Source organism: Oncorhynchus masou, chromosome 30 (genome assembly GCF_036934945.1).
Source record: "Oncorhynchus masou masou isolate Uvic2021 chromosome 30, UVic_Omas_1.1, whole genome shotgun sequence".
In the NCBI taxonomy this organism is placed as follows: domain Eukaryota; kingdom Metazoa; phylum Chordata; class Actinopteri; order Salmoniformes; family Salmonidae; genus Oncorhynchus; species Oncorhynchus masou.
The window spans coordinates 17,320,839-17,346,463 of NC_088241.1; the positions used below are offsets into that span (position 1 = coordinate 17,320,839).

General features: G+C 41.7%; 1 protein-coding gene across 8 annotated transcripts; it reads left to right on the forward strand.

The window, feature by feature from the left end:
* Positions 1–632: 632 nt before the first annotated feature.
* plekhf2 (pleckstrin homology domain containing, family F (with FYVE domain) member 2) lies at positions 633–24,464 on the forward strand. Of its 8 annotated transcripts, none has more exons than XM_064948243.1 (2): positions 633–795; positions 21,002–24,464. In XM_064948243.1, exon 2 carries the CDS (start codon positions 21,013–21,015, stop codon positions 21,757–21,759), a length of 747 nt encoding a protein of 248 aa, XP_064804315.1. In that variant the 5' UTR covers positions 633–795; positions 21,002–21,012; the 3' UTR covers positions 21,760–24,464. The 8 variants fall into 8 exon arrangements, with proteins under 8 accessions (XP_064804315.1, XP_064804319.1, XP_064804313.1 ...); XM_064948247.1 differs by lacking the exon at positions 633–795 and adding an exon at positions 1,243–1,261; XM_064948241.1 differs by lacking the exon at positions 633–795 and adding an exon at positions 3,949–4,010.
* Positions 24,465–25,625: the final 1,161 nt, after the last annotated feature.

A 25,625-nucleotide genomic window follows, 5' to 3' on the forward strand; every position in this document is an offset into this window, starting at 1 on the left:
AGTCTCTACACACCAGGTTTTCTGGACTACAATTTAACCTGTTGTGTGTGTTAATGATCAATGTAGTTCAGATGATAATCAGTGCATTATCATTGTGCTCTAACTCCGAGCCTGGCTCTATGCTCTAACTCCTAACCTGGGTCAGAATCAGCTGCTAGAGACTAAGGAATATGCTCCTCATAAAAGTTCAAAACATTCAGGTGCACTGAATTAGATGTACAAGTAATTGTACAGGAACATGTTTTCTGAGTGTTCTTGGATATCCCTGACCTACTAGTGCTATGTCTGTGTGTACTAGATGGTTGTCCATGCTTACATGATCCTCCAGGCTATATTCCTTATATATGTTCCTTATTTAAAGATCTAGGCATTGGAGGATAAAGTTTAGAGAGGAGCAAGGATGTGGCATTCTCCTGATCCTCTTAACTACTATTGTTAGATCCCAGTTTACTAGTGGAGTAGCCTGCCTACTTCATAACAGGGTCTGTTGACTAATCCTAAAACAAATGATGGATAAGAAAAATAAAGACCAAAAACCATTGTACGCCAGTGAGCCACAATATCCCCGACCCGTCCTGTTTATGACTGCACGCCCCAGTCCAGCACTCACTCCCATATTTTTTTGAACAGGTCAAGTGACGCCACTACTCCCTGTAGCCATATTGTTATTACTTTCAAGGCAACGAGTGAGCCGCTACCCGCGGACAGCAAGGTAGAGGGCGACTGACAAGTGTGGAATTTCATTAAAACGAAGCTACAAGTTACTTGTAAATTGCTGGCCGAAGTTAAAGTCGGGTATGTGCTTTGTTGGAATGATATCTCACTATTTGTGTTATATTCTTAGCCATAGTCACAGCTACTGTAGCTAGCTAACGTTAACTCACCACTTGTCCACTGCACTGCGCTAACACTACAGCAGCTAAGTTAGCTAGTAAGTTGGAAACGGGACCGAATGGAGGAATTAGCTAGCCTTTACATTAACATTGTGGCTAATGAGCTTAGCTAGCAACTAACTAAGTTGATCTATACACCAATTATGAATTATATTGAGATAACATTAGCCAAGTTAACCATGCGAGTCATCTTAAACTAGTAGCTAATGTTAGCTAGTTAACCAGTACACCATAGACGTCGTTAGCGAACTATCTTATTTAGCGCCCATTGACGATAGTATCGTCTGACTGGGGGTGTTTTGTTAAGAGCCCCGACGCTTGTTCTAAACGTTAACGCATCGTTTGCGGTAGGGTTTTGAAAACATAAGGTACGTATCTTTCTTATCAGCAGGTGGGAAAAAGTACTCAATTGTCATACTTGAGTAAACGTAAATATAGCTTAATAGAAAATGACTCAAGTAAAATGGAAGTCACCGAGTAAAATACTACTTGAGTCAAAGTATTTGGTTTTAAATATACTTAAGTAGCTATCAAAAGTAATTTGAATTGCCAAAATATCAAATCAGAGACATTAGGGATGGACAGGGTTGTTCTCTTGATAAGTGTGTCAATTGGACCATTTTCCTGTCAAAGTGTAACGAGTACTTTTGGCTGTCAGGGAAAATGTATGGAGTAAAAGGTACATGTTATTCAGGAATGTAGTTTCCTAAAAGTTGTCAAAAATATAAACCGTAAAGTACAGATACCCCAAAACTACTACCGTAGTACTTAAGTATTTTTACTTAACACCACTGTATATCATCGACAAATAATTTCCTACAAACAAAGGTTAAATTACACACACCTTTTATAGGGTTATGATAACCACAGAGACATATTTCCATGTTAAACTGCTTGTTTTCAGTAGTGATGGGGAAACAAAGCTTCCTGAAGCTTTGCACATTTCCAGCCAATTGTGTCAAATAGGTTCATTACTCGAGGCTTTGATTGACACTGTGCACACTAGTGGCACCTGGTAGTCAAAACAATTTAGCACAGCCAATTTATTATAGATGACATCCCACACAGTAAGGCACAGTGTAAGCTTTTTGTCATCTCCCAAAACAATCAGGTGTTTGGCGCCAGGTAGCCTAATGGTTAGAGCGTTGGGCCAGTAACCAAAAGGTTGCTTGGTCAATCCCTGAACTGACAAGGTAAAAATCTGTCGTTCTGCCCTTGAACAAGGCAGTTAACACACTGTTCCCCGGTAGGCCGTCATTGTAAATAAGAATTTGTACTTAACTGATTTACCTAATTAAATACAAATAATAATTTGTATGATGAAAAGAAGCTTCGGACGTCATTGATCACGTGCCTTTGATAAAGCATCTGCACACTGCTTCAAAATAAACTGCTTAGCGATTGCCTTGGCACGCCAGTATTAAACGTAACATCACTAGTTTATGGAAGACAGAGTGGACTAACAACTTGTGCTAATTAGCTATCTGCATCACCGACACCTGTGTGTAACAAACATCTTGTCACTGAAAAATACTGTCGGGTGCAACTGTGTTAACCGGTTAAAACATTGTACAGTAAGTGTGTATTTGTGAAATTATTTTGTTGTGAGATGTAAGTAGAGGGATTTCTGTTTCTAGAACCGTACTACAATTTAGAATCAATGCTTTCTTAAGGGCCCTTCCCAACAATGCAGAGAGAGAAATTGATAAACAATTGAAAAATTGTAACACGAGGAATAAATACATAATGAGTAATGATAACTTAGCTATATACATGGGGTACCGAGTCGATGTGCAGGGGTACGAGGTAATTGAGGTAGATGTGTAAATTGACTATGCAACGGGATAGATAATTAACAGTAGCAGCAGCGTATATGAGTCAAAAGGATTGGTGTAAAAAGGGCCAATGCAGATAGTCCGGGTAGCCATATTTACCAGTCTTACGGCTTGGGGGTAGAAGCAGTTCAGGGTCCTTTTGGTTCCAGACTTGGTGCATCGGTCCTGCTTGCTGTGAAATAGCAGAACGAACAGTCTATGACCTGGGTGGCTGGAGTCTTTGACCATTTCTTTAGGGACTTGGATGGCAGGGAGCTTGTCCCCAGTGATGTACTGGGCCGTACGTACTACCATTAACACCTTGCACTTGGATGCCAAGCAGGTGCCATATTCAGTCACTAGGATCAGGATTAAGAAATTGTGATTACGACATTAGCTAGCTAGATTTTCACCAGGTCAGAGCATCAGCGTTGTACAATTATGTTAAAATTAGAGGTATCTAGCTGTTGCTTTTACACACACACACACACACACACCTGATACTGCTCACTTTACTGTAGAGTAGCAAAAGGACAAGGTTGTGCAAGTGTGTCAATAGGCTATTGCCTATTGAATAAGATGCTGTCATATTTTTCCCCTCGTAGTTTCACGTGGTCAGAGGCAATGCATGAAATGTGCATCTGCAAAGAAGCACCTACAAGTAGTCTTTTGACAGCGGTTTTGTCCCTTGTTTTATTTTAGCTTAACAGTGTAAAAACAGTATTCTATGAGCTAGGCCTAGGTGAGGCTAAATGCAATTGACTTGCCCAGGAGGACTCATCCCAGCCTCCGGTAACTAGCTGCTCTGCCACACCGGTACAGGATGTTGCTCTGGTTTCTGTAATCCAATACATTTAATCCAATATGACACTGTTTATAAATGGATGCAGATTAAATACACTAAATACTCCCCACTCTGAAACAAATAGGTTGCAGTCGCTTTAGCAGCTCACAAATATTGTTAACTTGCTAAAGTGATTGATGCAGTGTAGTGTATGTCAATTGTGCTCATCTTTCTCACCAGAAAGTAGTTCTGTCACAGAGAGGCCTATAATGTGTTGGTAAATAGTTTCCTGTCCCAACAGGAGGGTTCTTCATATTATGTAAGCGTTTCACTTCTGCATTTGTTGTGCCTGCCTCCCACCTGACGTTTTTGAAAAGGCACAATTCAGACTCACTTTTGCAATGCCTTTTACTTCTGATTTATTGTCTTTGTATGTCTCTGTGAGAGGATTTCACTTGAGAGCTTCACTTCTGTGAGAGGATTTCAGTTGTTAGAACTTCACTTTTATCCAAATGGGAGGTAAGCAAAAGATTAGCAAGATGGGACAGGAGTAGCCTAGTTTTTTATTGCTATTAGAAGACAGTTTTATTCAAAGTGGCTAACTGCAAGCCGTACCACTCAACTTTTTACCGTTCTCTACCTTTTGTATTAAAATGTCCCAGAAGTGAATATGATGAACGAATGAGCACATCTGAAGGAGTGTAACAGATGTTGTTATGGTGCATTCCTGTGTAGCCAAACTCCTCGCTCTTGCTGGTTCTGCTCCTATGGTTGAGTTTAACGAGCGCTACCAAAAACCTGGAAAGAGTTTGGAAGAGCAGCCATTTCACATGTCATCAGAAAATATCATGTGTTAATACTCAAACCGCATATGGAGAGCAGCTACCCTTTTTTTAATTTAAAAAAAAACTTTAAACATCAATATGTAGTGAATGCTGTTGCCTGCTGCTGAGGGAGCGATCATAGCTTTCTGAGTGAGTGGTATGACAACTTCTCCACATAGAAGCAGAGAGCTTAAGGGTCAACCACATGACACAGTACCCTTTGACCTGTACCACAACTCGGTCGGAAAGAGGCGTGTCAGTCGGACTCTTGATCTCCATGGTGATTTTACAACCCCGTGAGCGGTATGAGGCTGAGCTAATGCATAGACTTACTAAAGCTCCCACGCTTCCTGTACTGGAAATTGTAGTGCTGGAAATTGTCAGCCTATAGGCATAGCCTAAAAAATAATTTTGAGACAAAAAGGTACTTGGATCATACAGTTGAAGTTGGAAGTATACACACTTTGGTTGGAGTCATTACAACTCGCTTTTCAACCACTCCACAAATTTCTTGTTAAACTTTAGTTTTTGCAAGTCGGTTAGGACATCTACGTTGTGCATGACACAAGTAATTTTTTCAACAATTGTTTACGGACAGATTATTTCACTTAGAATTCACTGTATCACAATTCCAGTGGGTCAGAAGTTTACATACACTAAGTTGACTGTGCCTTTTAAACAGCTTGGAAAATTCCAGAAAATTATGTCATGGCTTTAGAAGCTTCTGATAGGCTAATAGACATAATTTGAGTCAATAACCTGAAAGGCCGCTCAGCAAGGAAGAAGCCACTGCTATAAAACCGCCATAAAAAAGCCAGACTACGGTTTGCAACTGCACATGGGGACAAAGATCGTACTTTTTGGAGAAATGTCCTCTGGTCTGATGAAACAAAAATAGAACTGTTTGGACATAATGACCATCGTTATGTTTGGAGGAAAAAGGGGGAGGTTCGCAAGCCGAAGAACAACATCCCAGCCGTGAAGCACGGGGGTGGCAGCATCATGTTGTGGGGGTGCTTTGCTGCAGGAGGGACTGGTGCACTTCACAAAGGGAACATTTATGTAGATATATTGAAGCAACAAATCTCAAGACATCAGTCAGGAAGTTAAAACTTGGTTGCAAACGGGTCTTCCAAATGGACAATGACCCCAAGCATGCTTCCAAAGTTGTGGCAAAATGGCTTAAGGACAACAAATTCAAGGTATTGGAGTGGCCATCACAAAGCCCTGACCTCAATCCTATAGAACATTTGTGGGCAGAGCTGAAAAAAGCGTGTGCGAGCAAGGAGGCCTACAAACCTGACTCAGTTACACCAGCTCTGTCAGGAGGAATGGGCCAAAATTCACCCAACTTATTGTGGGAAGCTTGTGGAAGGCTACCTGAAACATTTGACCCAAGTTAAACAATTTAAAGGAAATGCTACCAAATAGTAATTGAATGCATGTCAACTTCTGACCCACTGGGAATGTGCTGAAATAAAAGCTGAAATAAATAATTATTTCTACTATTATTGACATTTCACATCCTTAAAATAGAGTGGTGATCCTAAGAGTGCATTTTTACTTCGATTAAATGTCAGGAATTGTGAAACTGAGTTTAAATGTATTTGGCTAAGGTGTATGTAAACTTCCGATTTCAACTGTATATAGCGTGTCAACTTTTGGCCTGAGAGGCAGCTGAAGTCGATGGGTGGTGACCTCAATGGTTTTTGCCAAGTTCATTTGGGTCAGTCACTTAGTCAAAGACAATCTTTCAATGATTTCAATCAATTCAAATCGAATCCCATGGTCCATTGCCTGCTCCATTAAATTGATTCAGAGGTTTTATATAGCCTAGCCCACAACACTGGGGGAAGGCTTCCACTCCTCTAGTCAAATTTAACATACTTTCTGCTTAATGCTGCTTCTTTTTTTTTTACTAGCTTCTGAGTCATCAAGTTATGCCAATGACTAAAGCTTTCCCTCCAAGGTTCTCAGTAGAGAATAGTAGCTGAATAATTATTTGCCATTTTAAGAGTAGGGTGTTGTTCTTGTCCCTCCATAACCAGTGTTTATTTTTTTAAACTCACCTGTGCAGGGTTATAATCTAGCCTATCACCAGGTGGCTTCACTGTAATAATTTACACTGTGGATTGTCCCATTCCACACCTCTCCTAACAAAGGTTAGACTGAAATTCAAATAAAACCTTGTTGCTATTGGATTGATAAGGGTATTCTATAAATACAGTGCATTGGACATGCTTTGGTTAGACTGCCCTCTTGCTCTGGTTTAGAGAGCACATTCACAACAGTCCCAAGCAATTGTGCATGTCATGAATTAGGCTTGGGCAGTATATACCGGGGTATTTGGAAAAGCCACGTGATATATTTGTAGATACCTTTTAAGTAAATACCTGCAGTCAACTTCTGCAATACTATAGGAGATAAAGAACATTGCGTTCTTCAGTTCGTCTGTCACATTCTTATGAAGTTTACGGTAGTCCCCAGTCACGTGTCACATGGTGTTTGTTTACAAGAAAACGACGAGAGACTGGAGCTTTGTGAGTCACTCACTGTTGTGCAGCATGCGCCAGGGGATCTAATTACAGTATGGAATTCACAGCTAAATGTTTGCAAGCTAGATATATTTTATAACGTATGTTAAATCTAAAATGTGCTATATGTCTGCAGTTGTGCATTTGGTGTGCAAATTTAGTAGCTAGTTAGCTATCTAGCTAAGTGGTTAGCTTATTTCTAAATCAAGCATTCGCTTGGTAACAGCAGAGAATCCCCTCCTGGATCAAGAGCCTTGTGGGCAAATATTAGTTTTGTGCGTACAGCAAAATGAGTGAGTAGTATTTTTGAGTTAGTTCTTTAGGTCAGAAACTGTACAAAATGTTTACAATGCGCTCTTTAGCATTTAGTTGGCATTCTCTATTGGGATTTCACAGTGCATTCAGAAACTATTCAGACCCCTTCCCCTTTTCCACATTTTATTACGTTACAGCCTTATTCTAAAATGATGTACATTTTTACTCATCAATCTACACACAATACCTCTTAATGACAACGAAACAGGTTTTAAGTAATTTTTGGAAATGTATTAAAAATAAAATACATATTATTTACATAAGTATTCAGTCCCTTTGCAATGAGACTCAAAACATCCTGTTTCCATTGATCATCCTTGAGATGTTTATACAACTTGATTGGAGTCTACCTGTGGTAAATTCAATTAATTGGACATGATTTGGGAAGGCGTGCACACCTGTCTATACAAGGTCCCACAGTTGACAGTACATGTCATAGCAAAACCCAAGGATGAAGAAATTGTCCGTAGAGCTCCGAGACGACAGGATTGTGTCGAGGCACAGATCTGGGGAAGGGTACCATATCAACTCTAGTACCCGAAATGTGAAGTGAGAATGCCATCATGCCACTATATCATCAGAGGATATTAGGTCCAATGGGTTGTTTTGAAATGTCACCCCCCTATATTTGCATTGAGGGGTTTGACCTTAACTTAGCCCTGTCCTATTCAACAGGTGGATGTGGCTGCACTGCACACCTGTTTAGATATCACATAAACGGCCACTTGACACAATATATTTACAACCCCCTTATCTCATATTGAGATCATGTAATCCTCTGTGTAGACATGCTGTGCTCATGGTAAGCCAGGAGTGTGTCCTCTACAAGGCTGAAGTTGTTTGTTGTAAGCTGATGATAACACAGTGCGGTAGTGTTGTCACGATACCAGAATTATTTTGACTTTGTTACTCGATACCACAACAAATAAAGAAGGCATATCAGCCAAAGTCACATAATGTCACTTGACCCAGACAGATCTTTTGAGTTCAATATCATTGCATTACAATTTGAGTTTTGGTTAAAAAAAATAACAAATTACCTAAAGGTAATCATTTATTTGAATGGTAAATCTTAGGGATGTGCAGCTTATTTTGGTTTTGACCGATTCGGAGCGATTTGGTTTGATTAGAGAAACGATTCGATGCACTAACATTTGTTGTATATTCTAATGGCGTTCGAGCTGGGTGCCTTTTAAGCTGAATCTGTCTGAGCTGACCTCTCTCTGTGTCTATGGTTTATGTCGGCACCTGAGCTGAGCCATAAGGATGACTCGGCATCTACCACCCCACTATCAGATAATGGGATAATGTTTGCTTTTTGTCCCTAAACATTAGATCTGAAATCCCCATCACCCACTAATTAATAAGTTTGGCGTGCAAAATGACTTGTTGATCAGTGATTGTCAACACCGTTACATGCTCGACACTGAAGGAGAGGAGACATCAGTTGTCACAAAGATGAGGTATTTTTGGAAGGTAAGAAGAAAGTAATGGCCTATGATCAATGTTTTAATGGATCTTCTGACCGGTCGGTTTGGGATCCCTCCAACCGATGCAGTCATATCTTAAACATTTGAACCGGGGATCAATGCATGTTTAGATCCCTAGTAAATATCTATTCCCAGGGGTATTCAACTCTTACCCTACGAGGTCCAGAGCCTGCTGGCTTTCTGTTCTACCTGATCATTAATTGCACACACCTTGTGTCCCAGGTCTAAATCAGTCCCTGGTTAGAGGGGGAAAAAAGCAGTGGAACTGGCTTCAAGCTCCAGAGTTGAATTTGAGGTCTGTAGTCTATTGATAGACTGGGTAAATCGAAATGTAACCTAGGCCTATCCACGGTACAGGTTAATGCATATTCAATAGGAGTGTGTGAATGCAATGAGTTATTGAGCTTATTTTGGCTGATTCCATGTGGCTACAGATGAAAATCATTTGGGACTTATTTTATTATACTGATCAACATTTGCTGCTTTTCATTTGTATAAAAGTGTGCACAGTCTCTTAAGACCCTTGACTTCATTCACACACAGTCAGTTCGAGGCTAGAGAAAAGATATGTGAATCGGGGGAGACAATGAAAATGTAAAGTTTTTCCTGTCAATCAGCTTTGAAATCAGCAATATTTTGCCTTAACGTTTACATATTATCAGAAGCATGTTACTAGGGTAGTGAATTGATGTTTGCTTCAGCTAGCAAGGAATGTTGGCCTATAATTTGTAGTTATTTAACTAGGGAAGTCAGTTAAGAACAAATTCTTATTTACAATGATGACCTACCCCAGGCCAAACCCTAACCCAGACGACGCTGGGCCAATTGTGCGCCGCCCTATGGGACTCCCAATCACAGCCGGTTGTGATACAGCCTGGAATCGAACCAGGGTCTGTAGTGATGCCTCTATCACTGAGATGCAGTACATTAGACCGTTGTGCCCCTCGGAAGTATCTTCTTGCAAGTGTTCAAGCCTGTAATGCTAATGAGTGCAGTGGTTCCTCAGGCAAGGCTAGCGAAGAGTAGGTGGAGCAGGCACGGTGCTCTCCCGCTATAAGGGGACATCTGCTGCCCTGATAGACATACTTTATCCTCTCTCAATCAGTAGACGACATGGGCACGTTTGAGACTGACAGAAGTACCGAAAGTAACAAACTGGTTTTCATGTTCTATTATTGAAAAAGTACGGAAAGTTTGGTGTACTGTTCTACACTACAGTGCAGTGGTACTTCTCAGTCCCAAGGACTCAACATATTTTTTTCTGGCTGTCTGGTAAGTTCTGTCCTTGGTGATTGGGGCTGGCTGTGGAGTGGACAGCTCGTGGTCCTCTGTTTCTTGGACTTCCTGCCATCCTTAAAATGAGGAGAATTTGATACCAAATGGAACAACTCTGTGAAATTGAGTCTACTCCTGTTACCAAAAGACAGTGACGCTAGTAGAATCACCTCAGCACGATATAAGAGGAGATTTGGATTGGAGGAGAAGGAAGAGCAGAGTTGGGTGTAGTGAAGTAGTAGCCTAAATTCTTTTTGAGGTGTCTGGTCACTGGTGACATTCGTTCTCAGTGAGGAGGCATAGGCCTATAGCTGTACTGTACTTCAGCTTACATAAACACCTGCTGGTGGTGGTGAAGTTAAATGTGTCACATACAGTGAGGGTGTGCTTATCCTCTCATATAACCTGTGCTACATGGTCCAAGGTGTTGCGAATCATGAGCTTGGCAGACATACTTTCACTTTAATAGCTGAAATGCTTGAGGCGGATATTCTCTTCCTGTCTGGTTGAATTATGCTATCCTCCGTCTTTCATCCAATGCAATGCTTCCTTCAATTAAAGGGGTAATCAGCACTTTCTACATCCATTCTAAACTTATACACTGAGTGTACAAAACATTAAGAACACCTTCCTAATATTGTGTTGCACCATCTCCCCCCCAGAACAGCCTCAATTTTGCCCTCAGAACATGGATTCTCCAAGGTGTCGAAAGGGTTCCGCAGCGATGCTATGCCGTTTTGACGCCAATATTTTCCACAGTTGTCAAGTTGACTCGATGTCCTTTTGGAGGTGAACCATTCTTGATACACACAGGAAACTATTGGAAAACCCAGCTGTGTTGCAGTTCGTGACACAAACCGGTGCACCTGGCACCTACTCCCATACTCCGTTCAAAGGCACTTCAAACTTTTGTCTTGCCTATTCACCCTCTGAATGGCACATACACAATTCATGTCTCAATTGTCTGAAGGCATAACAATCCTTTAACCCATCTCTTCCCCTTCATCTACACAGATTTTGAAGTGGCATCAATTAGGGATCATTGATTTCAACTGGATTCACCTGGTCAGTCTGTCATGGAAAAAGCAGGTGTTCTTAATGTTTTGTACACTCAGTGTAAATTTAATTATATGTACCCATTTGATTCTTGAAGAATATAACTTATAAATGACTTAAGTTCAACTGTCGTGCCCTATCATAACCCCAAATATAAACATGTTTTACTCCCAATCTTTGTCAACAAAGTAAATACAAACCCTATATAGCCTTAAAACATGGTTAAAACTATAATTTTGACATCATGGATGGTGAATCCTTGCATCCATAGCTCTATGAATTTGAGTGGTTACATTTCTCAAGCACTATCCCTTAACTTTTTACTGAAACTTCTGGGGAGGTCGCATTATTGTTTTAACTGCTGGCTTCTGCTTTAAGGTCATGAATTTGTGTTTTGGTGAAAGGTGTAAAAATAACTTGATGCTCATCTCTTTAGATGAATGTGTGCAAGGTAATTACTTCCTCTGTAGGAGGCGGCTGTGGCAAACAAACTGCATGAAACTTGAGCCCCCCCCCCAACAGTGACGTTGTTAAGCTACCACGCCACAAGAGTTTCTAAACCCAGAGGTGCAACATTGCGAGGCTTCCAGGAACGCTTGCGAAATAGACTGAGCAGGCCGTGGTTTGGTGTTTGAGAAGTCTTAATTAGTAGTTGAACGTGTTATTACTCCAACCTTGTGAAAGTGACAAACACGTTTTCATTTTCATCAAAAACAACTTTATATCGAAGGAGTACCTTTACTTTGATGGCCTGCACATGTGCAGTTGTGCACCAGACGACCGTTAGACCCGCTGATGTGTTTTTACGCATGAGCTTAGCTAGCCAACGATGCCATGACGTGGCCTACTAGCGTGATCGGGGATTTATATTGGCGAAGCAGTTTCTGCCTGTCTTTGACCTCTCATATGCAAAAGCAGCAGCATCCTTGTCAGCAACCGAACCCTTTTAATCGATTTCCTTGTTTTGGAGGTTTCTGTTTGGGATAGAGCTAGAGGTCGACCGATTATGATTTTTCAATACCGATTATTGGAGGACCAAAAAAGCCGATACCGATTAATCGGCCGATTTAAATAAAAAATAAAATAAAAATACGAAATAATAATAATAATTAAAATAAAATATATATATATATATACTTTGAAAGAAGTTTTTTTCTTAAATTACAATGTATTTGTAATAATGACAATTACAACAATACTGAATGAATACTTATTTTAACTTAATACATGTTCAATTTGGTTTAAATAATGCAAAAACAAAGTGTTGGAGAAGAAAGTAAAAGTGCAATATTTGCCATGTAAGAAAGCTAACATTCCTTGCTCAGAACATGAGAACATATGAAAGCTGGTGGTTCCTTTTAACATGAGTCTTCAATATTCTCAGGTAAGAAGTTTTAGGTTGTAGTTATTATAGGAATTATAGGACTATTTTTCTCTATACCATTTGTATTTCATTAACCTTTGACTACTGGATGTTCTTATAGGCACTTTAGTATTGCCAGTGTAACAGTATAGCTTCCGTTCCTCTCCTCGCTCGAACCAGGAACACATCGAAAACAGCCACCCTCGAAGCAGCGTTGCCCATGCAGAGCAAGGGAAACGACCACTCCAAGGCTCAGAGCGAGCGACGTTTGAAAAGCTATTAGCATGCGCTAACTAGCTAGCCATTTCACTTCGGTTACACAAGCCTCATCTCGGGAGTTGAAGTCATAAACAGGCAATGCTTGACGCACAACGAAGAGCTGCTGTCAAAACACACAAAAGTGCTGTTTGAATGAATGTTTACGAGCCTGCTTCTGCCTACCACGCCACAAGAGTTTCTAAACCCAGAGGTGCAACATTGCGAGGCTTCCAGGAACGCTTGTGAAATAGACTGAGCAGGCCGTGGTTTGGTGTTTGAGAAGTCAGATTATACGCAATGTATGACACGCTAGATAATATCTAGTAATATCATCAACCATGTGTAGTTAACTAGTGATTATGATTGATTGTTTTTTATAAGTTTAATGCTAGCTAGCAACTTACTGCATTTGCGTAACAGGCAGTCTCCTTGTGGAGTGCTACAAGAGGCATGTCGTTATTGCGTTGGACTAGTTAACTAACTTTGCAAGGGTGGATCCCCCGAGCTGACAAGGTGAAAATCTGTCGTTCTGACCCTTTAAAAAAAAATATTAAAAAAATATATATATATATTATATATTTTTACCTTTTATTTAACTAGGCAAGTCAGTTAAGAACAAATTCATATTTTCAATGACGGCCTAGGAACAGTGGGTTATAACTGCCTGTTCAGGGGCAGAACAACAGATTTGTACCTTGTCAGCTCTCAGCTTTCAGTTCTCTGTCTTGCCAGAGTTCATGACGTGGGCCGGTATCGAACTGCATTGCGCTTTCAGACTCATTGGTCCTCATAGTATTCTAGTGTCTGAAAGTTAGTTAGGCTAAGAAATGTTGTAGCTCAGCACTGAGGAGAAAGGTTGAATGTCCCCTGCTGCCTCCCTCCATCTGCTTCATGAAGTCAATTGTTTTGCAATGGTGACCCATCTGGGGAAAACTTGGATTATTTTTAGATGAACTGTCTCCCAATTTGAGACTGAAAGAAGACTGTTTTGCATGCAGTGCCTCTTCTGTTCAACATTACTGGAAGGAAAGGGCAAGGAACCATTCATTATGAGAGCCAGGCCTTTTTAAACCTGCTGTTTATTGGCAGTGTCTCCTCCTATACCATTTAGTTTATTATGACCATTACACCATGTGTAGCTTGGATGCCCTCCTGCGTATGGAACATTTTAGCATTATTGGCCTTCATGTTGCCTCAGGAAGATGTAGGGTGGCAACTGTGTTCATTGGGCCCTCCCCACAAACTCATATAAACTTCACATAGAAAATGTTGTAGGGAGAAGAAGAAGAACTAACATCATGAGTGTTGACTTTCTGAAGAAGTCCTGTTTTCATGTCTGCATAATGTTGGGTGTATTTTCACAACCTCAATCTGATTCTGGGCAAAATGGCTAGAAAAATAAACCTGAAAGAGCGAGAGGACAGGGCTCGTAATCTATTAATCATGGGTTTATCTTTAGCTACTGCTTCTCCCGTAACCCGAGGTAGGCTACAGCAACAAGTGTCGGCGTCAGCTAACCCTGCCATTCAAAATTAAGTCTTTAGTCCTGTTACTCCAGCATCCAAAACTATGAGGAGTGCTCTGTAAAAGGTTGTCCCTTTTCCCAACCTGTCCAAGATCTGGTGTCTCTGATGGCGGAGGAAAAGTTTATGAGGTTCTGAAAGGACCAGCTGGTGATGGGGAAGCCCATAGTCAACCTGGTGCTGGGATAGAGGTGTATTCACCACCTTGCTACCCTCTGCTACCTGGCAACCTTCTCCCACCTGTCAACTTGGCAACCTGTACGTCCACTCAGAGACAAGAGGCACAAGAGCAACCAATCAGCACATGACAACCTAAAACACTCCCAAGTGTTGTTGCCACCTGTTGCATGGTGTCTGACTGGAGTCTAGATTTGTGTGAGGAGCTGGTTATCCTGTATGTGTTTTGGCTTGGTAGTTCTTTTGCAAAAAATGTTCTTTTTTTGTTGTTGTTGATACTACTCTTGAAATCAAGTCTTTTTTATCTGTCATTATTAATAACAGTACTAAATATTTTGTGGACATACGCATGTGTTTGATTCGATGACTCATGAGTAATTACCCTGTTCCAGTGCATATTTTCTTTTGTCACTGATCATTTGGACAAATCACGATTTCACAGGTGTGCGTGCACATCTTTAAAATTTCAGAGAGGGGAGGGGTCATTTGGCCCACAAACTTGCCTGTAACTTGCAAGGAGAGGGGGTGGAGCTACAGCTCTTCTTCCCTCTCGTTCTAGTATCTTTTCTGGCAAGTCTGCAACCAGAACTTAATCAAGCATCTGATGCAATTACGTGGGATTTTAGTTACAAATTTCTGAGATTACTTGATACTAGGTAGTGGACCCTGTGTACCCTAACCTATTTGACAGCAGAAGTACATGCACGCACATGCATAGTATTAAAAGGTCGAAATGAATTCAGTCAGTATGTGCTTACTCTTTCAGGCAGTGCACTGGTTGACCCGTTGAGCTGAAGGTGGTGTATGGCCCGAGCTAAGCTGAATGGACATGAGATGTTTTTCTGTCTTCCCCATCTGTTTACTGCGTGTCACACTGAAGAGGAGGCGGTGTGAGACTGAGGTCATTATTTTGGATGAGAGCTGGAATCTGCATCTTCGGAACTAAATCTATTGAATCCACTGAAGCACTACATGTACTATAGGCCTAAGACACGTTAGGCCTGTTACTGCACTTTTCTCTGAAATGGCATAGGCCTCACTCTCCACTCTGTGTTTAACTTTGCAAAGCAGAGGTGAGTCACAGTAGTTCACACAGTCACAACCAGGATTGGCAGTTGGTTTTGTCCCAACATGTTGGGCCCTTCAGATGAAAACCACCACGCCTAACCTGGTGGGCGCAGAACCTTGCGCCTAAATGCTGAATGTCAAAGCGTCCTCGTATGCCTTTGCCATTTACATGTAGGTGTTTGAATCGATGCCTCCATACAGCCTCACCACCGCAAAGTATGGAAACATTTTTTGACAGTGTAACGTGATCAAGATAATCAGATGTGTTGAAAGGTTTAGGCCTTCTCTCTTTCTATAGGGCATTGGGGCGGCAGGGTAGCCTAGTGGTTAGAGCGTTGGACTAGTAACCAGAAGGTTGCAAGTTTGAATACCTGAGCTGACATGGTACAAATCTGTCGTTCTGCCCCTGAACAGGCAGTTAACCCACCTAGGCCGTCATTGAAAATAAGAATTTGTTCTTAACTGACTTGCCTAGTAAAATAAAGGTTTAAAAAAAAGCACCAATGAAGAGACCAAGCAGCCTTTTATCTTTCTCTTAACCTAACTCCCTATGATTAATTTCCCTGACACAATCCTTCATCTCCTTTTCTTTTTTTCTCTCTCTTTTTTCTTTCTTTCTCAGGCCCGGCTCTAGATCTCATCTTCCTCTTGACTGCAGCTGAAGCTTGTCGTCATGGCAGTAGGCAGAGAGGCCTCACTAACAGGGCTAATATTTCTCTAAACAATATCCCCTCCAGGCAGGGGCACACAAGGCCCTATACTCCATGGCTCCATATTACCTGTCGTCAATAGTGTTAGCTCTCTGGGCTAGGTGGCTAATGCACAGATAACTGTGAGCCTGTGTGCCCTCCCTGCCTATAGCTTGGCCCCAGTGCTTATGTTAGTGTTAGCTTCTGCTGCTAATTAGCACAATCCCAGAGCAGCAACAGTGGGGCCAGGCCTGGAGTGGCATTGTGTTGCTATGATCCACTCCATATTAGAGATCTGCCAGAGGTGTGTACCTAGGTTTGAATTTGTCTTGGTATCAACATCAAGAGATGGCCTAGTTGAGTAGACTGTGTGTGCAATCTGTAGGCTTGATTTTAGATTGAGTGATCAAAAATAATGTGCCTATAGTATTGTATGCATCAGATGCATGTGCATCACCAGTTCAAACAACTGAAGTCTGTCCCTCTTGCATGGTACAGGCCCACAGGGCAAATACAGCCTATCGTCTTTCTCATCAATTACCTTTGACCTATATGAATGTACAATTACAAGCTCCCGCTCAGTGCTTTTTGCTGGAAGTTGGGTCCAAGCAGATTAACTTCTGTGTTTGCTTTGCTAGTTTTGGATTCACTCCAAAGAGTGGGAGAGATGAGGGTAGCATTGTATTTGTCATATACGCCGAATAGAACAGGTGTAGACCTTACAGTGAAATGCTTACTTACAAGACCTTAACCAACAAAATGAGAGGTATAAAATAACAGTAGTGAGGCTACATACAGGGGGCACCGGTACAGTCAATGTGCGGAGGCACAGATTAGTAATATGTACATGTAGGTATAGTTAAAGAGACTATGCATAGATAATAACCATAGAGTAGCGGGAGGTAGCCTTTTGACTAACTGTTCAGGAGTCTTATGGCTTGGGGGTAGAAGCTGTTAAGAAGCCTTTTAGACCTAGACTTGGCGCTCTGGTACAGCTTGCCGTGCAGTAGCAGAGGACATCTATGACTAGGGTGGAGTCTTTGACAATTTTTAGGGCCTTTCTCTGACACCGCCTGGTATATAGGTCCTGGATTGCAGGAAGCTTGACCCCGGTGATGTACTGAGCCATACGCACTACCCTCTGTAGTACCGGTCGGAGACTGAGCAGTTGACATACCAGGCAGGGATGAAACCCTGGTGCAGCTGTATAACTTTTTTAGGCTCTGAGGACCCATGCCAAATCCTTTGTCTCCTGAGTGGGAATAGGCTTTGTCGTGCCCTCTTCACAACTGTCTTGGTATGTTTGGACCATGATAGTTTGTTGGTAATGTGGACATTAAGGAACTTGAAGCTCTCAACATGCTCCACTACAATGAATAGCATTCTCATGTAGGTGTTCCTTTTGTCCAGGTGGGAAAGAGCACTGTGGAGTGCAATAGAGATTGCATCATCTGGGGATCTGAGGCGGTATGCAAATTGGAGTGGGTCTAGGGTTTCTGGGATAATGATGTTGTGAGCCATGACCAGCCTTTTAAAGCACTTCATGGCTACAGACATGAGTGCTACGGGTCGGTAGTCATTTAGGCAGATTACCTTAGTGTTCCTGGGCAAATGGGGCTTTTTGGTTTCATGCCATGGTTCTGTGAAGCTGCAGATGGAAGTGCCCTAAGGATAGAGAGAGTGAGGGAATTAGATTGGGAAAGACAGATGGTGTTTTCTGGGCAGAGAGCGAGGTTAAGGAGGCAAGCGAGTAACGGAGGTTGTCATCGTTATGAAAGTTAGATAGGAGCAGCTTGGTTTTTCTACTGGTACGTCAGAACCTGTTAGAATATAATGTCCCAGTGCAATTCTCTACTGGTACATCAGAACCTGTTAGAATATAATGTCCCAGTGCAATTCTCTACTGGTACATTAAAGGGATAGTTCACCCAAATGACATATTGGTTTCCTTACTCTGTAAGCGGTCTATAGACAAGGTATGACAGCAATCCATGCTTTGGTTTAGTTTCAACATTTTCCAAGTCATGGGACTGATATTAGCATTTTTCGTGCTTCATTTTCAAAGCATCAATAAGTGACTTGATTGAGCTTTACAATCAATGTAGGATACTTTCACATGATTTGGATATGATGCGTGGGGGGGGAAAAGCTATCAGTCCCATGACTTGAATGGGATTTGTGCCACAAATGCTAAAACGTTAGCATGTGGAAACCGTGCCAGACAAACTAAACATAAGTATGGGCTGTCATACCTTCTCCATCGACTGCTTACAGGGCATAATTAAGTAATTTCAGTGAACCATCTCTTAAAGACCCATATTAAACACTTTCTCTTTTTTAACACCCATCTTCTGTGGACATCATTATTCTGCAGCTATCAACCTTCATTAAAATGGTTGTCCAGATTATTTTGTGGGGATGATGGGAGTTATTAATACTAAGCATTTGCTTCTCTGTGTGTGTGTGTGTGTGTGTGTTCCTTGACGCAGTGTTTCCCCTATATTAATTTAGCAGCGGTGCCGCCACTGAAAAAATAAATATAAATAAAATACAGATTTCTGCCAAGACGCACTTTTTAAGATCAGAGTGACAAGTTACAACAAGTTGCTTATCTTCCTCAGATTTTCAGTAGCTCGCCCGAGAACCTCCAAGGTAACTTGAAATCCTGGAAGTGTAGCCAACCCATAGAGAGAGAGGATTCGAGAGCCCAAGAGCCCGTTTTAGCATGGGCAGCGCTATTGATGACTTTCACCATTTTGAAGTAGTTAGCAGGGTGGGACTTCTCATGAGTAAAGGAAGGATCACATACAGTGCCTTGCGAAAGTATTCGGCCCCCTTGAACTTTGCGACCTTTTGCCACATTTCAGGCTTCAAACATAAAGATATAAAATTATTTTTTTGTGAAGAATCAACAACTAGTGGGACACAATCATGAAGTGGAACGACATTTATTGGATATTTCAAACTTTTTTTAACAAATCAAAAACTGAAAAATTGGGCGTGCAAAATTATTCAGCCCCCTTAAGTTAATACTTTGTAGCGCCACCTTTTGCTGCGATTACAGCTGTAAGTCGCTTGGGGTATGTCTCTATCAGTTTTGCACATCGAGAGACTGACATTTTTTCCCATTCCTCCTTGCAAAACAGCTCGAGCTCAGTGAGGTTGGATGGAGAGCATTTGTGAACAGCAGTTTTCAGTTCTTTCCACAGATTCTCGATTGGATTCAGGTCTGGACTTTGACTTGGCCATTCTAACACCTGGATATGTTTATTTTTGAACCATTCCATTGTAGATTTTTCTTTATGTTTTGGATCATTGTCTTGTTGGAAGACAAATCTCTGTCCCAGTCTCAGGTCTTTTGCAGACTCCATCAGGTTTTTTTCCAGAATGGTCCTGTATTTGGCTCCATCCATCTTCCCATCAATTTTAACCATCTTCCCTGTCCCTGCTGAAGAAAAGCAGGCCCAAACCATGATGCTGCCACCACCATGTTTGACAGTGGGGATGGTGTGTTCATGGTGATGAGCTGTGTTGCTTTTACGCCAAACATAACGTTTTGCATTGTTGCCAAAATGTTCAATTTTGGTTTCATCTGACCAGAGCACCTTCTTCCACATGTTTGGTGTGTCTCCCAGGTGGCTTGTGGCAAACTTTAAACAACACTTTTTATGGATATCTTTAAGAAATGGCTTTCTTCTTGCCACTCTTCCATAAAGGCCAGATTTGTGCAATATACGACTGATTGTTGTCCTATGGACAGAGTCTCCCACCTCAGCTGTAGATCTCTGCAGTTCATCCAGAGTGATCATGGGCCTCTTGGCTGCATCTCTGATCAGTCTTCTCCTTGTAGGAGCTGAAAGTTTAGAGGGACGGCCAGGTCTTGGTAGATTTGCAGTGGTCTGATACTCCTTCCATTTCAATATTATCGCTTGCACAGTGCTCCTTGGGATGTTTTAAAGCTTGGGAAATCTTTTTGTATCCAAATCCGGCTTTAACTTCTTCACAACAGTATCTCGGACATGCCTGGTGTGTTCCTTGTTCTTCATGATGCTCTCTGCGCTTTTAACGGACCTCTGAGACTATCACAGTGCAGGTGCATTTATACGGAGACTTGATTACACACAGTTGGATTGTATTTATCATCATTAGTCATTTAGGTCAACATTGGATCATTCAGAGATCCTCACTGAACTTCTGGAGAGAGTTTGCTGCACTGAAAGTAAAGGGGCTGAATAATTTTGCACGCCCAATTTTTCAGTTTTTGATTTGTTAAAAAAGTTTGAAATATCCAATAAATGTCGTTCCACTTCATGATTGTGTCCCACTTGTTGATTCTTCACAAAAAAATACAGTTTTATATCTTTATGTTTGAAGCCTGAAATGTGGCAAAAGGTCGCAAAGTTCAAGGGGGCCGAATACTTTCGCAAGGCACTGTAATTCCACCCAGGTCATCAGGAGGCATCAGCCAGTGAATCATACTTGTGTGAAAAGTAACATTACGCTAGCTAAATTACTTTTTGGGTTAATATAGAATGATCTGGTGGTGTCATTGAGATCAAGAGAGAAAATGAAACTGTCCTCGATTTTCAGAAGTGTTTTAAAGAAAGATAACATAATTACATGTTCATGTATTTTGGAGTAGGATGTCTAATAAAGCTCACTCAAAAAGGAGGATTTTCATCTTTTATTAAGTTAATAAAGCAGCTAAGTGAATGAGACTTCAGGACTTGTCCATGGACATTTTTCAGAGGTTCTCAATTGAAATGTGTCTGTATTGCCTGACATATTTCCAATATTGCTTTTCATATTCTTAAAATACAATGAGGATGAGTCTTTTTTTCCACTTTCAATATTTGTATCACAGCTTTGAAGGGGTATTTGCAAAACATTCGAATACAATAGTTTTCTCTCTCTCCCTCCTCTCTCTGTCTGCTCCAGGCGAGGCTAAGATGGTGGACCGGCTGGCGAACAGCGAGGCCAACTCCAAGCGGATCCAGGTAGTCGAGGGCTGCTTCGGCACAGCGGGCCAGCCACTGGTCATACCGGGCCGCGTACTCATCGGTGAGGGTGTGCTCACCAAGCTGTGTCGCAAGAAGCCCAAGGCGCGCCAGTTCTTCCTGTTCAACGACATCCTGGTGTACGGCAACATTGTCATCCAGAAGAAGAAGTACAACAAGCAGCACATCATCCCGCTGGAGAGCGTCACCATCGACACGGTGGCTGATGAGGGAGACCTGCGTAACGGCTGGCTCATCAAGACACCCACCAAGTCCTTCGCTGTCTACGCCGCCACCGCTACTGAGAAGTCAGAGTGGATGAGCCACATCGGCAAGTGCGTGGGCGACCTGTTGGAGAAGAGCGGCAAGGCACCGACTGGCGAGCACGCCGCCGTCTGGATTCCAGACTCAGAGGCCACCCTCTGCATGCGCTGCCAGAAGATCAAGTTCACGCCCCTCAGCCGCCGCCACCATTGCCGCAAGTGTGGCTATGTGGTTTGTGGCCCGTGCTCTGACAAGAAATTCCTGCTGCCCAGCCAGTCATCCAAGCCGGTGCGTGTGTGTGAGTTCTGTTACCTGCAGCTGGCCTCCGCAGGAGGGGGGATGGGCTTAGGCCCACGCTCGGACTCCTACAGCCGGTCAGGGTCAAAGTTCAACAACGTGTCGGACGACGAAGATGAGGAGGACAGCAGTGACTGAGGAAGGCCCCCCTGACAGCCTTCCATCTTCCCCTTTTAGTAATCAATTAGCAATATTCCACTTATAATTATAGTTTTTGTTTTCTCCACAGCAGGGTTTTGAAGAAAAGTTATTTTTTTCTTCTAGCTGAAATAAATGCTTTTTAATGATAATATAGTGAAATGCCTGATGGGAATTGTAGTAAGTTTGGTAAAAATATCCCACACACTATTTGTAGTATGGCTGCTTCCTGTATGGCGTGCTCCACAGTCATCCTCTTTGTTTTCCATTAAACAGTGGACCTCACTACAGGAGAGAATGATGCTAGGAGTCATGTAGCACCTCTCATTGTCCTCTCTGCTAATGTCATCCTCTTCTTTTCTATTCTTGATTTCATTTCCCCTTTTTTTATTTTTTTATTTTTTACAGATGAACCTTAAGAGGTACATGCCTCAATGCTGATATTTCTGCAGGGAGAAGCGATTAGCATTCAGTCACACGTCACATGGTCTACCTATCCAATTAAATATTTCAGGTAAAATACCTATAGGTGCTTTTTTTTCTAGGTTTGTAGCTGCTTCATTATTTTCTAACCCAAGTAACCCCTCCTTCACTAACTTCTCAAATGACAAATCAGCTAAAGCGTTATGATTGTATGGTGAAGCTCCTCTCGGTGTGTATGTCTTAGCATACAGTGTTGGCCAACTTTCAGTTTTGAAGTTGAAGAGTTTTTCTACACAGCTTAGCATGTATTTGAAATGCACATATTCAATCATCCCAAAAATGTACCTCACACAGACCTTAATTTTCACACAGTGCCTTCTGAGAAAGTGAGTTGTCTAGGCAGCCCTGTTTTAATGAGATATTGCATCAGACCCTAGTACTGTAACTTCTATTTTGAGGCTGTGCTCTGTCGGTATAACCCTAAGCTGAATAATGGCTGTAGGGAGAAGTTTGTGATCATTGTGTCGGTGTGTGTGAATGCGCTAGAAAGCTTTACTTTAGATATTTTTTACTAGATCATAGAAAACATGCACCTAAAAATATTGTCATGCTTTATAGAGTACTGTCCAGTGTTGGAGATATGTGTTAGGTTTTGGTTTATCTAAAGTATTTGGCAAGTTTCTGGCTGGAGTCTCCACTGAGTGCTGTGAGAGCAGAAACTTGACCTGTGGTGATCAGGCAATCAGTCCATTGTCTTACTGTGGTCTCTTCAGTATGTGACTGCTTCCTAACCTGCCCTCACAGTTCCAGGGTATCATGACCTGTCAGAAAATAAAACTGAACTGAACTTGCCTGAACAGAGAATGGGAAATCATTGCATAACGCACAGGAACTGTACAGGAAGTGTCTACCATCGACTTCTCTCAGAGGAACCAGGACTGTCCCTGCCCCCCTGTGGCCCTCTTCCAACTGTATTTCCCTATAAGATATGGCCATTCTGTGTCAGCTGACACTGACATGTGAAAGGCTTGTTTGAGGACTAACCTACCTGCAACCACCATCACTTTTACACGCTGTGAAGAGAATGTCAAATGCACTAACCATTTCAGGTTTTACACTCTGGGACAGACAGATCTAATTCAATCACTTTGTCTGGGCATAGTTTATCTTCCTGTGTTTCCATGGGAATCCTTTCTCTCCTTTTTTAAAGCAACTTGTTTTTACACCTAAGCAGTCAGGCTCACAGGTGGCAAAGACTTGAACTAATTTGCAGTCTTTTAGTGTAATATGGAACGTTTATCCTGAGATGTGTGTTTGAGTGACAGAACTGACAAAAGGGATCATTTTTCTTTCCTTTTTCTTTTTTAGCTTCTCTAAGAAGTAACTGTAGAACCCTATAAAAGTCTATCTCTTTGGCAAGCAATAAAACATGAGACGTCATACAGTACTTCGATGCAAACCTCCTACCCCATTGTCTTTGATTATCAGGTTGTATTGTTGCAGATGCTCAAAATACTACATCCCTCACTCTTGAAGGTTTATCATTATACTCAAACAACAAACCGATATTGGGCACAACTATATTAATGCAAATCCTACCATAATCTGTAGTTTCCTTAACTATTTTTTTTCTTCTTTCACCTCACTTAAGGTATATTTTGAAATGACTTCTGTTGATTTTGTATATTTGTATAGTGTTTGGGGTTTGTTTTGTACAGTATACTATGTAGTTATACAAATGTCGCTGTTTCAGGTCTCCTTGTGCTCGTCTTACCTTCATGTATGGACCGGAATAAACACCTGCACTTTATTCTCTTTCTCTGGAGAGAGGTCGTAAACAAGAGCTACATTGCCGCTGAGACCGTAAACTGACAGGACTGGATTTCCTGTCTGACATCACCTCAGGAGAGTGAGCTAGGGGTACCTAGACAACCTGAGAATTAACATTGTACACCCGTTAAGCAAAATTGATGTCTGAACACAGAACTGAGGGAACAATGTGAGATTTCTGAAAAAGAGCATACCATACTTTTTTGTTTGTTTTCTTTGCCTGCTTATCTGGTTTGGTTTATTATTATCCTCTCAAGCCTCATGGAATTGAAGTTCTCTCCATTGCTATCGGGTGGTGTTTTTTGTTGTCTTTAAGAATTATTTTTTTCTGTTGCCATTTAAATTCTCGTTATAAAAGTCTTAAGGGCTTAAACCTGAATGTAATACAGCATTTCATCATTGGATACTAATTTTCTCTGAATTGAAATATATAAATACCATATTGCCTAAAATCTGTCTCTTCTTTGGCTTGCTGGAAAAAGTCCTCATGGCTTCAGAGGGGAATGACTATTTACGATGGTGTTTAGAGGGAGCTTGCTAGGTGGTGGCGACAGTCTTCTCGGGGAGCTGAGAACTGACTGCTCCATGACCTCATAGGCTGCCTGATAGTCACATGGCCTGTAGTGCTCGTAACAATCATGCCATAATCCAGCAGCCAAACTGCTCTGTCAGTGCAGTTTTCAAGCTCTGTTTGTCCAGTGACTCAATGGGAAGCCCAGAAAATTCTGAGACTTATTTTGTTTTCCTTATGCATATCTTAACATTCGTGATCAAGTCACTTTTAGTTATGTTGTAGAATTTAATTAGCCACTGCTTTCTATTCCGAGCATCACAGAATTCTTTGTGTATTGTGCAACTTAACCAATTCTTACACAATGTTGAGGAATTCTGCCAGGCTCTGCACCAAGCATTTCTGAATGCTGTTTTACTCATTCTGAAGATGCCATGTTCATAGCTGTCCTTTCATTTATCTGTTCGACATCTTACATTCATCCATTTCTGATGAATTATCAAGAGGCCCTCAACTGAGCCTGTGGTGTCTTGACAAAGTCAAATAGCCCCAGCATGGCAACAAAAAATTGTGTACAATATCTTCAGAAAAGCAGTATTGATTGCTTAAAACCTACAACATCAAGCTAAGGAAACAAAGGACAATCAGACGGGGAGCCATCCGCACTGATGTCCATCCGGCCTCTAAAGATGTACTTGCTCAGGTCAGGTTGGGTGTTGTGATCAGCGGGGAAGCTAGACCGCTTTGTCTATGAACAACATGCAATAAATGCACAGACAACCGTTGAGTGGGGTGTTCGGCGTAAAGGTGAGAACTGCTTGTGTGTGACTACTCTCTTACAGATGGGAGCGATGGCTAGTCCTGATGCTGTAACTTCAAAAGCTGCAGGGCACTTTCTACTGGCAGACGCTTAAACTGGATGCATGTAGCCTACTGTTGCAGTCTTCTACTAGGGACAGTGTTCCTACTGAGAATAGAAATTGACATTACCACAGAAGGCTGGTGTGTTGGACAGTTTATGCCACACATGCTATACATCCTCTATTGCAGCGGTTTTGAACTGGAGGAGGTTGGAATGCCTTCTCCTGGCGTTCTCCTTTTC